This window comes from Stomoxys calcitrans, chromosome 1 (assembly GCF_963082655.1).
Source record: "Stomoxys calcitrans chromosome 1, idStoCalc2.1, whole genome shotgun sequence".
NCBI classification, from domain to species: Eukaryota; Metazoa; Arthropoda; class Insecta; order Diptera; family Muscidae; genus Stomoxys; species Stomoxys calcitrans.
Window position 1 is genome coordinate 76,971,106 of NC_081552.1, and position 13,880 is coordinate 76,984,985.

The 13,880-nt window shown below is 39.3% G+C and overlaps 1 protein-coding gene and 1 long non-coding RNA gene across 2 annotated transcripts in view; one reads left to right on the forward strand and one right to left on the reverse strand.

Annotated features, from left to right (window-relative positions):
- The first annotated feature begins 7,030 nt into the window (after positions 1 to 7,030).
- On the forward strand, positions 7,031 to 8,510 carry LOC131998498 (uncharacterized). The gene is made up of 3 exons (XR_009398743.1): positions 7,031 to 7,310; positions 7,389 to 7,531; positions 7,625 to 8,510. It is a non-coding gene; the product is annotated as an uncharacterized LOC131998498 (long non-coding RNA).
- Positions 8,511 to 12,344: 3,834 nt separating this feature from the next.
- The window catches only part of LOC106093201 (ORM1-like protein), a 36,962-nt gene continuing 35,426 nt past the window's right edge, over positions 12,345 to 13,880 (reverse strand). The window contains exons 3-4 of the mRNA XM_013260217.2: positions 13,655 to 13,821; positions 12,345 to 12,569 (exon numbers count right to left, since the gene is read on the reverse strand). Coding sequence (XP_013115671.1) covers positions 13,686 to 13,821 — 136 coding nt within the window. The 3' untranslated portion in view covers positions 12,345 to 12,569; positions 13,655 to 13,685. The remainder of the gene's footprint in view (positions 12,570 to 13,654; positions 13,822 to 13,880) is intronic.

A 13,880-nucleotide genomic window follows, 5' to 3' on the forward strand; every position in this document is an offset into this window, starting at 1 on the left:
TTCGCCTCCATCATCAAATTTGACTTCCAGCGGGCACCAACAAAACATATGGTGGTAGCCATAATTGTCAATTGGTGTCAGCTGGCTGTCTCTTTCGTTGACAGAGGCGAATTAAAACCATCAGATGGCGCTGGCGGTCTTCTATCCGCTAACAGATGTCGCTAGGGTCGCACATTAGGCCGCACACTACAAACCAAACCATCCTTTGAACATCACTGTTAAAGGATGGGAGGGAGAAAAATAACAATTTCTCTCAGTGTATTCCATGCCATAAAGTGTATATGCTCCTTACGCCAAACCTATCTCACTGTGTGTAGGTCCCATTAATAATGTGTAAGTCTTCCTCAACTAGTATACCTTGAGTTAACCATTTTTATACCTTACGGATATACCTTAATCAAATTAATTGGAAGCAATTGCAGCAGACGGACGACGCGGGAAATACTTTTCACCAACAAAGCAAAAAAAAAAGGTAAGTATTGTAAAAAAAAATGTGTTAAATCAAAAGCTAGTAATAAAAAAAAAATGATTGTTCAGTGTCCCGAAGTGCGTGCCCAACATTATAGAAATAAATAACAAGAAAATTGTGACCGGCGGGCCAAAGTGTTTGTGTGTGTGTGCCAATGAATGGCAAAGTAAAAAAACAAAAACTACGCCTTTTACAACGTACTGGCCCACAAAATAAATAAAATGAAAGGAAATCATCAATGCCACATGCCCCTTGTCGCCAGTGGTAGTGAAAATATAAAAAAACAATGCAAAAATAATTAAATGTGCTCTGAGCCCTGTGTGTGTGATTGAAAGAAACAAACCGGCAAACACAATCACCGGCGTCGGCGTATATCTGATTTCATGAATGAAATGGTGAAAAAACTATTCCAAATGAAACGCCTTGCAAATCGGAAAAAAAATTTAAAAAAAAGGTAAAGTGAAAATAATTGCGGTTCGAATGGTGAAATAAAAAAAGAATCCTAACCACGATTTAAAAAAACTCCAACCAACGTGGTAAAAGAAACGGTTCATTATGTGACAGTGTGCGTGATTCCATGAATATGAGTGCGTGTGTTATAATGAAATCACATGATCGTACGGTACCCCTGCCATTGTGTGTAAGCCACTCAATTCATGAATGGTGGTGGGGGTACTAAGAAGTGACTCAATGACTTTCAAACCAAATGTCCTCAAAAATTTTCGGTGGCCATAACGAAAAAGGTGAAGTGACGTTATTGTGATTGAATTTAAAGTGTCATGGTTCTACACAAAAGAAAATGGTCTTGATATAAAAACTCAAAAGTGAACTTAGTTCGGCAAAGTTCCCAAAAGAAAATTAATAAGAAGGGAAATTATGGAAAATAACTCAATGAGGAAAATTACAAAAATGCACGAAAAATGTGAAAAAACCAAATTCTGCCAAGAAAATGAAAAAAACAAAAAAAATTAAGAATTTTGTGTGAAAATTTGAAAAAAAAGAAAAGAAATAATAATAAAAATAAGGGAAACGGAACAAAGAAAAATAAATTTCTCTGAAAACGGAGCGATATTAATATAGCCGAAAACAAAATTTTAAATAGAAATGCAGAACAAAAACGTTTTTGTCTTTTCCTTAAGCTGGCAAAAAAAAACAAGCAAAAAAAACTTATGAAAAACTAAAATAAAATGCGTGTTCTATTCGAAAAACAAAAAAATCAGGGCCAATAGGAGGGAATTTTAAAATATCAGAAAATCTTAAAAAACACTAAAGTGAAAAAGAAATTTATCCAAAAAAAATCCTTCAAACAAAACAAACCACTTTCATAACTGATTTGATCTTTTCTTCTTGTCTATCTTTCCAGGAAACCCACGTCATGGACCTGCGAACTCGCAACGGCTGCCTCGCTTGAGAGCATGAGCCATGCCATTTGTGGTCTAACGCTGTGATGTGCCCAAGATAAACGAACTGGTAAGTATCAAATAGATGGTGCACCTTGGTGTATCCTCTATGACTTCCCCTAGCCGCCTCTCATCACTCACCACGGCATCCCTCGCCCCATGTCCAAGATGCCATAGCGATAGAAAGACGGGTCGACCCGACATACACCGAGGTCGTCAAGAGGCTCTACCGTGGTTGAGTGATCTCCTGGGGCCGGCATCGAGAGATGACAATCTCTCGTCCGGACAAAACGCCTTCCGCCGCAACTCGCGTTCCATGTCCAAGATGCCATAGTGATAGAAAGACGGGTCACCCATTGCGAGGTTGACAGCGAGCTCTCCGGCGGTCGAGGCACCCCAGAGGTTGGCAGAGAGAAGTAGCACGAATCAGCGCGTAATCTTGCGCACATCACACCACGGGACCCCTCTTGGCGGTTCAGCACTCGCGAGAGCGTAAGACCACGAGTCCACTCCAACAACCTCACCTGGACCATACGGGTAAGTCCATGGTAAGTATTAACACCCTTTTACAGCGCCACCCTAAATCAAAAATTGCAAATATACACCCCATTGCACAATTTGTGCACTCGCCCAAGGATGTAAGCCCATGGCTTGGAAATATACGCACCCTTGTATATTTGCCCACTACTGCCTTGAACACACACACACACCCACCATTCGAGATGAACCTGAGGTGTAATATGGGCACGAGGCAAAAATCATTCGGACCTCTGCAACGATCACCACTTAAGTTAAGTATAAATCATAAAATACAATTCAAATCTAAATTCTCTTCTAATTCATTTAGGTCATCTTATGCTACAGTTTACCACAAGACGACGGCTGTTCTACAGCTTGTTCCTTACTGCTATAGAGATCCCTGGGACTTAATTCCTCTGCTATCTATCACAGGTGAGTATGTAATTCAATTCATATCTATCATATCTTAACCTATTTCCCCATAGGGTACAACTAAAACTAACTAAACCTACATTAGACCATGGCTTAATATTGGAAACTCCCAGCTACGGAAATGGAATTTCAGGTGAGTGATTTAATGCTTGTGTGAGCTGTCAACCGAAAATTTGCCTCTATTGGCCAAAGAATTTCACTCTTTTTTACATGTGGCTCAGAAGGAACCCCTTGACCATTTGTGAGTGTTAGAGTGTGAAAATGTGTCGTTGCCATTATTGTTTCAAGTCTCTTGCGTGATAGACCCCTATCGGTTTGCCGTTTAGGTTTTCGATTTCGTATAGACTACGGCCTATTGCCCGCACAATCCTGCACTTCAAATACTTCTGGCAAAGCTTGGCATTTATGTTTTTCCCAAAATCGCTAAGTTGATGGTTGCGATGAAATACTTCCTGGCCTGGATAAAATTTTACCTCTCGCGCGCGGGTATTGTATTTTGTAGACCGCTCTTTGTAACTTTTTTCGAGATTCTTTCGAATTTCTTCTCTGACTAACTCCAAATGAGTAGCTTTGGGCAAAACGTTAAATTCTGGGTCCCTCATTGAAGACAATTGCTTAGCCAAGCGATAGACACTTCCATGTGTCACCATATTCGTGCCAAAAAGCGCGAAATAAGGCGTCATTCCAATTGACGAGTGCACAGATGAACGCAAAGCACACTCTATAGCTGATAGGTTTTGGTCCCATTCCCTCTGGTCGCCATCCAAATAAGACCTAATAGCCGCCAAAATCGACTGGTTTACCCTTTCGGATGCGTTCGCCTGCGGCGAGTACAGTCCAGTCTTATAATGAATTACTCCATGCACGTCTAAGAAGTTGGAAAAATCTTTCCCCACGAACTGTTTTCCATTGTCCGACATGACAATTTCTGGAACTCCAAATTTGTGAAACACCTCACCGGTCAAAAACTTAATTACGTTTCTCGAGGTGGCCTTGGACATGGGCTTCAACAGCACGAATTTAGTGACGTGATCAAGGACTATAAAAATGTATGAATTACCGGCCTTCGACCGGACGTACGGCCCTAGGAAGTCTACATAAATCTTCTGAAAAGGTTTGTCTATTTTGTACTCTGGTCCCATAGGCTGTTGCATATTTTGATAATTGGGCTTAGCCCCTTTACAGATCTCACACCTCTTTATGAAATCACGGACCTGTGCACTCATGTTTGGCCAGTAGTACAGCTCTCGTAACCTTTTCAGAGTTCCATGGAAACCTCCATGTGCCGCCGTAGTCGGTTCATGTGCCTTTGCTATGGTGTTTGTCGTCAACCGTGATGGAACCCATAGCTTCCAAACATAATCCTCGCATGGCATGTCCACAGTCACAGGGATTGTCCTTTTGTAGATGAGACCGTCCTTAACCATCAGGTCTGGCAATGATTCTCCGTTGTCGGAGATAGTTTTTATTTTGTCCAAATACTCGTCATCTTTGAACTCGTCTGCGTCGAGATCCACAAGGCTGGCAAATTCTTCGCATAGCTCCTCCAAATCCAATCGCGATAGAGTGTCTGGCACCACGTTCTGGCTTCCTTTGCGGTGTTCTATGCCGAAGTTGTGACCCTGGAGCAACAAGCTCCATCTAGCCAATCTCCCACTGAGCTCTCTGTTGGACATTAGCCACTTCAACGAAGAGTGGTCCGTAATCACAGTAAATGGCATTAGCTCAATGTAGGGTCGGAACTTCTTTATGGCCATCACCACAGCCAGACACTCACGCTCGGTCACAGAGTAATTCTTTTGCGCCGGTGTTAATTTCTGGGACATGAAGGCAATCGGGTGCTCGCCTCCATCTTCGTCCTTCTGAAAGAGAACTCCCCCAATTCCCACATCCGATGCGTCACACTGGACGAAAAACGGCTTGGCAAAATCAGGATGTCGTAAAACGGGACTTTGGGTGAGTGCGTCCTTCAATTTCCGGAAGGCCACCCTGGCTTCCTCACCGAACGCAAAAGTCTTACTCTTTTTGAGCGTTTGGAATATCGGTGCTGCTATTGTCGCATAGTCCGGGATGAATCGGCGATACCATCCGGTCATGCCAGTGAATCTCCTGACCTGCCTCACAGTTTTGGGGTAGTCACACTCCAGTATGGCGGACACTTTCTCGGGGTCTGGCTTCAATTTTCCTTCCCCGACAATGTAGCCCAAATATCTGAGCTCCCGAAAGCAAAATTTCGATTTGGCAACGTTGATTGTAAGTCCGGCATTCGTCAAGGCTTTCGCCACTTGCGCCAACAGCTCCAAATGGGTCCTGAAATCGGGTGACACTATGAGTAAGTCGTCCAAGTAGACGAACACTCGCTCCCGCAGATGCCCTGGGATGACCTTGTCCATTAATCGACATAACCTTTGGGCCGCATTACACAGCCCAAAAGGCATGACTGTGAAATGGTACAAGGGTCTTCCCGGCACGGTGAACGCCGTCTTCTCCCGGCTTTTTATCTCGAGAGGGATCTGCCAGAACGCATCTTTCAGATCCACACTCGAGATAAAATGCGTGTCTCCCAGCCTACTCAGCAGGCCTTCAATATTCGGAAGTGGGTAGGCATCTTTTACCGTGAGGGCATTGAGCTTCCTCGCATCGAGGCACAATCGGTTTTTAGCGCCCTTGCGCACCAAGGTAACCGGGTTGTTCCACGGGCTTTGACTCTGCTCAATGACTCCCATGGCAATCATCCTATCCAGCTCCGAATACATCAGTTGCTGAACGGCAGGAGATACGGGATAATGCCTCTGTTTGACGGGTTCAGCCTCTGCGGTATCGATACTGTGTTCCTCCAATAGTGTCTTCCCCAGGCCCCTCACCTCAAATGACGGAAACATAGAGATGACCTCGTCTAGGCGTAGCTTCTCTTCACTCCTCAAGCAGTGTTGCGATGGGTCTTTCGGCTTGTCTTCTTCTTCCTCCAAGCTTAAGCTCTCAATGGTGGCTACTAGTTTAAACTTCTTCATGAAGTCAACACCAAGGTATAACGCTTTACCCAAAGTTGGTATTAAAAAGAATGTAACTTCCTCTTCAGACTTTTTCACTTTTATCTTTGCCCTTATGCGCCCCACAATCGCGTGCGGAGTCTCATCGGCGGTCATAATGACAGATCTATATGGAAATACGGGCAGCCCTATTTTCTCCACCAACTCCAAGCACCCTTTCCCTAGACATGTAACGGTGGCACCGCTGTCCAATAAACCTTCTACTTCCTCTCCTGCAATCTTTACGCGCATATAGAGCCTTGTATCTTCGCCCTCGTACAAAGTGGCTGAAGCAATTTCTTGCCTGAGAGCTTTCCTTCGCCTATAACGTTCTCTAGCTTTATCTATACGTTGTCTCCCGAGGAAGTCGCATGGCTCATCTGGACTCACAGCCACTTCGACACCAGACTTACTTCCCATGGAGGCTTTGGACGACACTCTGTTAATACAAAGTATCAGTGCCTCTTCAAGCTTAGACGTCGCACTCGACTAGCTTGTCTTATAATCAAACTGCTGTCGGGACTTACGCAAAACATAGAAGAAAACCACAAACACAAATATTAACAGCCACACAATTGAAACGGTCAACCCGATTGCTCGGGCCCCACGTTGGGCGCCATTTTTTTGTCGTGGACCCAAGGGTCCACGTTGCCGTTGGAGTGAGGAGTCGGACTGGCGGGCGCTGGTCGCTGGCATTCGAGCACCGGCTTTTGGCTCAGTCTTTGGGGCGCGGTTCTTTGCCAATCCAACCCTCTGGCAAGGTGACAAAAAAAAAACAAAATAAACAACCAGCTGTCGGTGGTACGAAACGGACGACAATAGAACATTAACAAAACACCCACTGGAACGAACTGGAGGACATTACGGCTGTGGAATTGCCTGGCGCCTAAAATCCTTCATGGCGCCTCAGGACTTTGCCCACCCCAACCATGGCACCCCTCGTCCTGTAATATTAAGGGTACCCCGTAATCCATCACCTGTCTATCTTTGCCGCTGCTCAGTCACTTACCCCATATTCCGATGCTTTAGCCTTCCATCATCCTTTAGAAATCACCAAGGCAAGTGTTTTTGATAATCATTCTTGTACAGATTTCAGTATTTTATTGAGTAAGTAAAAGAATATTCACATGGTAAATAATGTAAAAAAAACAAATAATCAAAAAGGCAAAATTCAATTACAAAAAAAACAAGATTTAGAATATAAAGAATCGTTTTCAAGCAAACATGAAATATATTAGATTTTGAAGGCAAACGTTAACACTGCTTCTACACATTGCCATTCACAAAGACAATATTAACAATCTTGAAATTTTTCTCTATTTTCAGAAGAATGGGTCGGTCGCCTCGTCAGCTCTAGATGGATGACCAAGAATCGCCAAAACGGTACTGCGGCCTTGATGCGGGCCTCTGCGGCCAATAAGGTCTCTTCAAGTTCTCGTCGGTCCGTCCGTCTGGTTTTCGGTGAGTATTGTCAAGTTTTAAGTGTATTTGTCGCAGTCTGTTTTTCTTGTCTAAAAAAGTATTCTATGTTTCTTTTAGGGTCTTTTTTTTTGTTGTGCTACCTTTTTAGCACCGTAGGACCAACATCGGCTGATTGGAGGACGAAAATGTCCTTTAACTGCGTTGCTACCTAACCTAACCATGAGCTCATGTTTGGTTATAGCCTGTAACCCAAACAACGGGTGAGTAAAAAAAAAGCACTAATGTTGCCCCTACCTAATCTATTTCGATTGTATACTTTAATACAAAAAACCCTTTTTTAAACAAAAATAAAGCAGTCCAAGGGTCGAACGTCAGTAAAGCAGTTTGGTTTGCTAGTCTGGAGAAACTAAAAAGAGTACCTTAGGAACGCTGGGGAATGCAACAGCGTCTGGATCCCTCGCTGGTGGATGGTGTGCGTTGCGGATGTGGCGGTGACCAGTGTGGCGGTGACCAGGGTGTCGGTAGCCGATGTGGCGGTTGTTGATGCAGCGGTTGGTGATGGAAGCCTTCTTCTTTGTGCGGCAGTGGAGGTGGAGGAGGCGTGGATTTTGATTTTTATGTTTTTGACTTTTAGTTTTGAAATGTCCACTTGTTTATTTTAATTTTAATTTCTATTTCTTTTCAGGTTTTTAATATATTCCTTTTTTCAGGTATTTAACGTTCATTTCATTTCAGATTTTTGACAAAGTTTTTCTTCTCTTTTTTTTTACGTTACCATTTCAATTGGCTCTTTATGTATCGTCTCTTCACTTTTCAGGCATTTCAAATTTTCTATTTCTTTTTTTTTTTTTTAAAAAACTGTCCTTTTTATTTTGTTTAAATCCGTTTTTTTTCACATTCATATGAATTTAAATAAAACACATTTACCAAATTTATTTCTGGTCTTTTCTTTTACGTATTTTTCTTGTTGATCACTCCACCTCCGTACGCTGCCAAGTCCCAATCGAAAAGGAAAGAAGCTCCCTTGGGTCACCGGCCGGCTTGGCTTGGATTCGCCTCCATCATCAAATTTGACTTCCAGCGGGCACCAACAAAACATATGGTGGTAGCCATAATTGTCAATTGGTGTCAGCTGGCTGTCTCTTTCGTTGACAGAGGCGAATTAAAACCATCAGATGGCGCTGGCGGTCTTCTATCCGCTAACAGATGTCGCTAGGGTCGCACATTAGGCCGCACACTACAAAGTGTTCATTAAACTATTGGGTTGCCTAAAATGTAATTGCGGATTTTTTAAAAGAAAGTAAATGCATTTTTAATAAAACTTTGAATGAACTTTAATCATTTTGTTCGATAACCTTTTGTCATCTTTCTGGCAAATTTAGTATTCCACGGTCATAGAACTTCTGGCCTTTATCTGCAAAAAACTGAACCAAGTGCGATTTTATATCCTCATCATTGCCGAAAGTTTTACCATTTAAGGAGTTCTGCAAAGATCGAAATAAATGGTAGTCTGATGGTGCAAGGTCAGGGCTATATGGTGGATGCATTAAAAGTTCCCAGCCAAGCTCATTCAGTTTTTGGCGAGTGACCAAAGATGTGTGCGGTCTAGGGTTGTCCTGGTGGAATGTGACACCTTTACGATTGACCAATTCTGATCGCTTCTCCTTGATGGCTGTATTCAATTTGTCCAATTGTTGACAGTAAACATCCGAATTAATCGTTTGGTTCCTTGGAAGCAGCTCAAAATATACCACACCCTTCCAATCCCACCAAACAGACAGCATAACCTTCTTTTGGTGGATATCAGCCTTTGAAGTGGTTTGAGCTGGTTCACCATGCTTGGACCATGATCGTTTTCGACTAACGTTGTTGTAAACAATCCATTTTTCAACTCCAGTTATGATTCGTTTTAAAAACGGATCGAATTCATTGCGTTTAAGGTGCATATCACAAGCGTTGATTCGGTTTGTTAAATGAATTTCTTTCAATACATTCATTTAACTACAATATTATCAACAATACTGATGGATTTTGCACCCTTAACTGCATAAAATTTGCTACTTTTGTTAAAGAAAATAACCCCATTACTTTCCCACCGGAGACTAGAATTTAAAAACCAAATGTATAATCTCTGCGGTCATTGACCCAGTATAACTCAGCTGTTTTGGTACATATGACGGTATGTTAATATGTTCGATTTGTTACATCACATCAAGACATAAAAGTAATTCGGGTTTCATTTTAGATACAAAATTGTTCGCATATAATTTCACTTTTATAAAAGACAACAAACATACTACATTTTTTTTTTAAAAATTTGTTTATTCCACATATTTTGTTGTTAGCTTTTTGAGGTAGATATCTATAATCCTCCATTATTATAAAATTGTACTGCTTATTTCTGGCTACGACTTGTAAAAACTCCCTATGGGTTATTTTGCGGAAATAGTTGTCCGTTAAGTTAGAAAAAGTACGATAGTATTTTTTTCTGTCCTGCTATTTGAAGTTTTAAGTTTAATCTTAGTTGTTAGATTGAAATGAACTAAACCGCGTTCATGAAGATAAGAAAAATGCTAAAATCCTGAATTAGAAATAACAATTTGTATTTCCAAGATGAAACTATTTGGTAAATTTTTGTTGAATAAAGGTCATTTAGTCGCAGCTATGTGCTAAATATACCGTTGTCGTTTGTTGTTGGGCAACTGCTACTACCTGTAAATGAATATATCTTGCATTTAATTACATTTGCAATTAAAAGTGTGCGAAATGTTTACTGAAGCAGCGACATGTCGCTACTATTTTGCTCATAAAACTCAGTACCACTTGTACGGAATGTGTTCGCATTAACTTGGTCACCATATCTTTATAGTGCATTTTGACAGTTGTTCGTGTAAAAAGTCGAAGTCAGAACTATGCTTAACAGGCAAAATATAGTTGAAAACAACATCATGTTCGGAGCAAAATTAGTAAAAAAAATCGCTATATATTTAACAACTGAACTTTTTCACCTTTGAGGTGAGTATTAAGTTCAGTTTTCACAGTGAAACTCCATATAAAAAAAGTAGTGAAAAAGATCTGTGAGAACATTTTCATTTACGGTACTAAGTTCTTCACTGAGTGGAAATTTGACATTCAAGCGAGGACTTAACGTTTTTATACCCACCACCGAAGGATGATGGTATATTCATTTTGTCATTCGGTTTGCAACACATCGAAATATCCATTTCCGACCCTATAAAGTATATATATTCTTGATCAGCGTAAAAATCTAAGACGATCTAGACATGTCCGTCTGTCTGTTGAAATCACGCAACAGTCTTTAAAATAGATATATTGATCTGAAACTTTGCACAGATTCTTTTTTTTGTCCCTAAGCCATATAGACCGATCCTCCGATTTAGGGTTTTGGGGCCATAATAGGCGCATTTATTGTCCGATTTTGCCGAAATTTGAGACAGTGAGTTGCGTTAGGCTCTTCGACGTCCTTCGTCAATTTGGCCCAGATCGGTCCAGATTTGAATATAGCTGTCATATAGACCGATCTCTCGGTTTTAGGTTTTGGGGCCATAAAAGGCGCATTTATTGTCCTATTTCGCCGAGTTTTGGGACTGTTTGTTGTGTTAGGCTTTTCGACATTGTCGCATATGGTTCAGATCGTTTTATTTTTATTTATAGCTTCTAAAAAGACCAATATTTTGTTATACACAATTGAACAATGACTTGTACCGATTAGTATTTGGTCCAAATCGAGACATATTTGGATATAACTGCTGTGGGACATAAGGTATGCAATTTACATGGGATTTTAATGAAAGGTGGTTTACATATAGACCCGAGGTGGTGGGTATCCAAAGTTCGGCCCGACCGAACTTAACGCCCTTTTACTTCTTCAACTTGAACCATCATGATAAAAAAGGGAATTTTCCTTGTATTTTCGTTCACTGTCATTTAAATACATAAATAACATTTTTAGCAAATATAGCTCTTCCACTTTAACTTTTTGTGTAAACTTCGCACAAGCAACACAATTTATAAATTATTTATTCGACATATGATAAATATGAGCACCACACAAGCTGGAACTTTGAGCTCCAATCTGTGTGGTGTTCTTCGTTATCGCGAGAAACTTAGACGCGGGCGCGTCCACAGGTTATGGAGAGTGGAATGCTTGACACGGAGCTGCAACTGCAGTCGCGGACAATCAGCGGTATCTGGTGAAGAGTCTTAGTGAGAGGCAGGGCTGCACCGGCTTTTGCTTAAATACTGAGTACCTATAATCAATATGGCAAGGTGATTTTTTGGCGCCTTTAAATAACCTAGAGCCATAATGTTCCCGCGGCGATCGGTCGTATATAGCGGAACGAGCTTGCTCTACTAAAGGGTGATTTTTTACCTATTATCATTTTGGCAACACTAGTTTAAACAGCTCACACACGTTTGGTTGTTGTTGTTGTAGCAGTGTATTGTACACGTTTAGTGTTTTGTTTCACTGTCAAACATCTTCTGTTTAGTCTACAATTAAACCATGAATCGCATTACAAACGAACAACGCTTGCAAGTTATTGAATTTTATTATTAAAATGGGTGCTCTGTTATAAAGTTTTCGTGCGCTTCTTCCATTTTTGGTTTAATGGATACATAAAAAAGCAGAATTGTCGATTTTGGAGTGAAGATCAGCCAGAAGATTTGCAGATTTTATATGGACCGTACTATCGATTCAAAGAAATATTTCATGTATTTTTCTGAATGTTGTGTTTTTTTTTAAACTTTCCTATAGCTCTTGAAAAATAACCCTTTATAAGAGCTTGACGAAATCGCCTCCTCCTCATGCAAATGTGGCAACAACAACAACAACCAAAATAATGTTGGTGGTAAAAAAGGATGGGAGGGTTGCCTAAGTCTTTTATTGCAAGAACGTTTTTGAATATTTTTACAATGAAGAAAACGTTCGTTTGTGAAAATTTTTCAGAGTAAACGATCTTAATACACCTACCTTTAGGACTTAATCATATTTTTAAGCTATACTTTTTATATCAATATACCCACAATTTAGAAAATTAGGCAAAGCAATGGTCTCGTTAAATATATTTATTACATACAATACATGTAAATTTACAATCTCTAAGATTAAATAAAAATGAAATTACATATACATTTATTTAATTCCATAACTGAGTTAATAAGTGGCATGACAAATCCTGCAATAGCCATGTAAAAGAGAAACATCAACGTATTACCCATTTTACGAGTCCCTGTTCACAATCATTTCTATCTCTTGAAATGGTAATTAGGAGCTTCCTGCAACCGAAAAAGAACGTAATAAAAATTTTTAATAGAATGAAATGCTACAAATAAAGTTGGCAGCACAAATAGATTTTCTACAAATAAATGCAGTCTGTGCATATATATATATATATATATATATATATATATATATATATATATATATATATATATATATATATATATATATAACATATATATATATATACATATATTCAACTTTCTTACAGCAATTGTTTACTGTCAACAATTGGACAAATTGAATACAGCCATCAAGGAGAAGCGACCAGAATTGGTCACTCGAAAAGGTCTCACATTCCACTAGGACAACCCTAGACCGCACACATCTTTGGTCACTCGCCAAAAACTGAGTGAGCTTGGCTGGGAACTTTTGATGCATCCACCATATAGCCCTGACCTTGCACCATTTATTTCGATCTTTGCAGAACTCCTTAAATGGTAAAACTGTCGGCAATGATGAGGCTATAAAATCGCACTTGGTTCAGTTTTTTGCAGATAAAGGCCAGAAGTTCTCTGAGCGTGGAATACTAAATTTGGCAGGAAGATGGCAAAAGGTTATCGAACAAAATGGCAAAAGGTTATCGAACAAAATGGCAATTATATATTTGATTAAGTTCATTCAAAGTTTTATTAAAAATGCATTTACTTTCTTTTAAAAAATCCGCAATTACTTTTTGGGCAACCCAATATAAGTTTTCTAGAGTATATTACCAATTTATGTGATATATGTATATATATATATATATATATATATATATATATATATATATATATATATATATATATATATATACATATATATATATATATATATATATATATATGTATATATATATATATATATATATATATATATATATATATATATATATATATATATATATATATATATATATATATATATATATCTATATATATATTTATATATATATATAGACTGCATTTATTTGTAGAAAATATTTATATATATCTAGATAGTTTATGATTGATTAACCACACCATATGATTGATTAACATAACCATACATATATAAATATATTTCTTTAATTCATATAACGGTGTCATCATTTCCACTTTACCTTTGTTTATACATTGTCTCCCGTGTATAGTTTAATATTTATTTATGTTGAAAAGGCGAACACCATGGAATTGCGGAAGTTTAGGCAGGCTTACTATAACCAAAGAAATAAAGTTGGCAATAAAATGATCGGTATCATTTCGAGTGTACAAGCATGTTAGCAGAAATCTAGAAATAGAAAGGAAATACTCAGCTAAGCACTGTTTGTTTTTTTCCTTAAGAATACA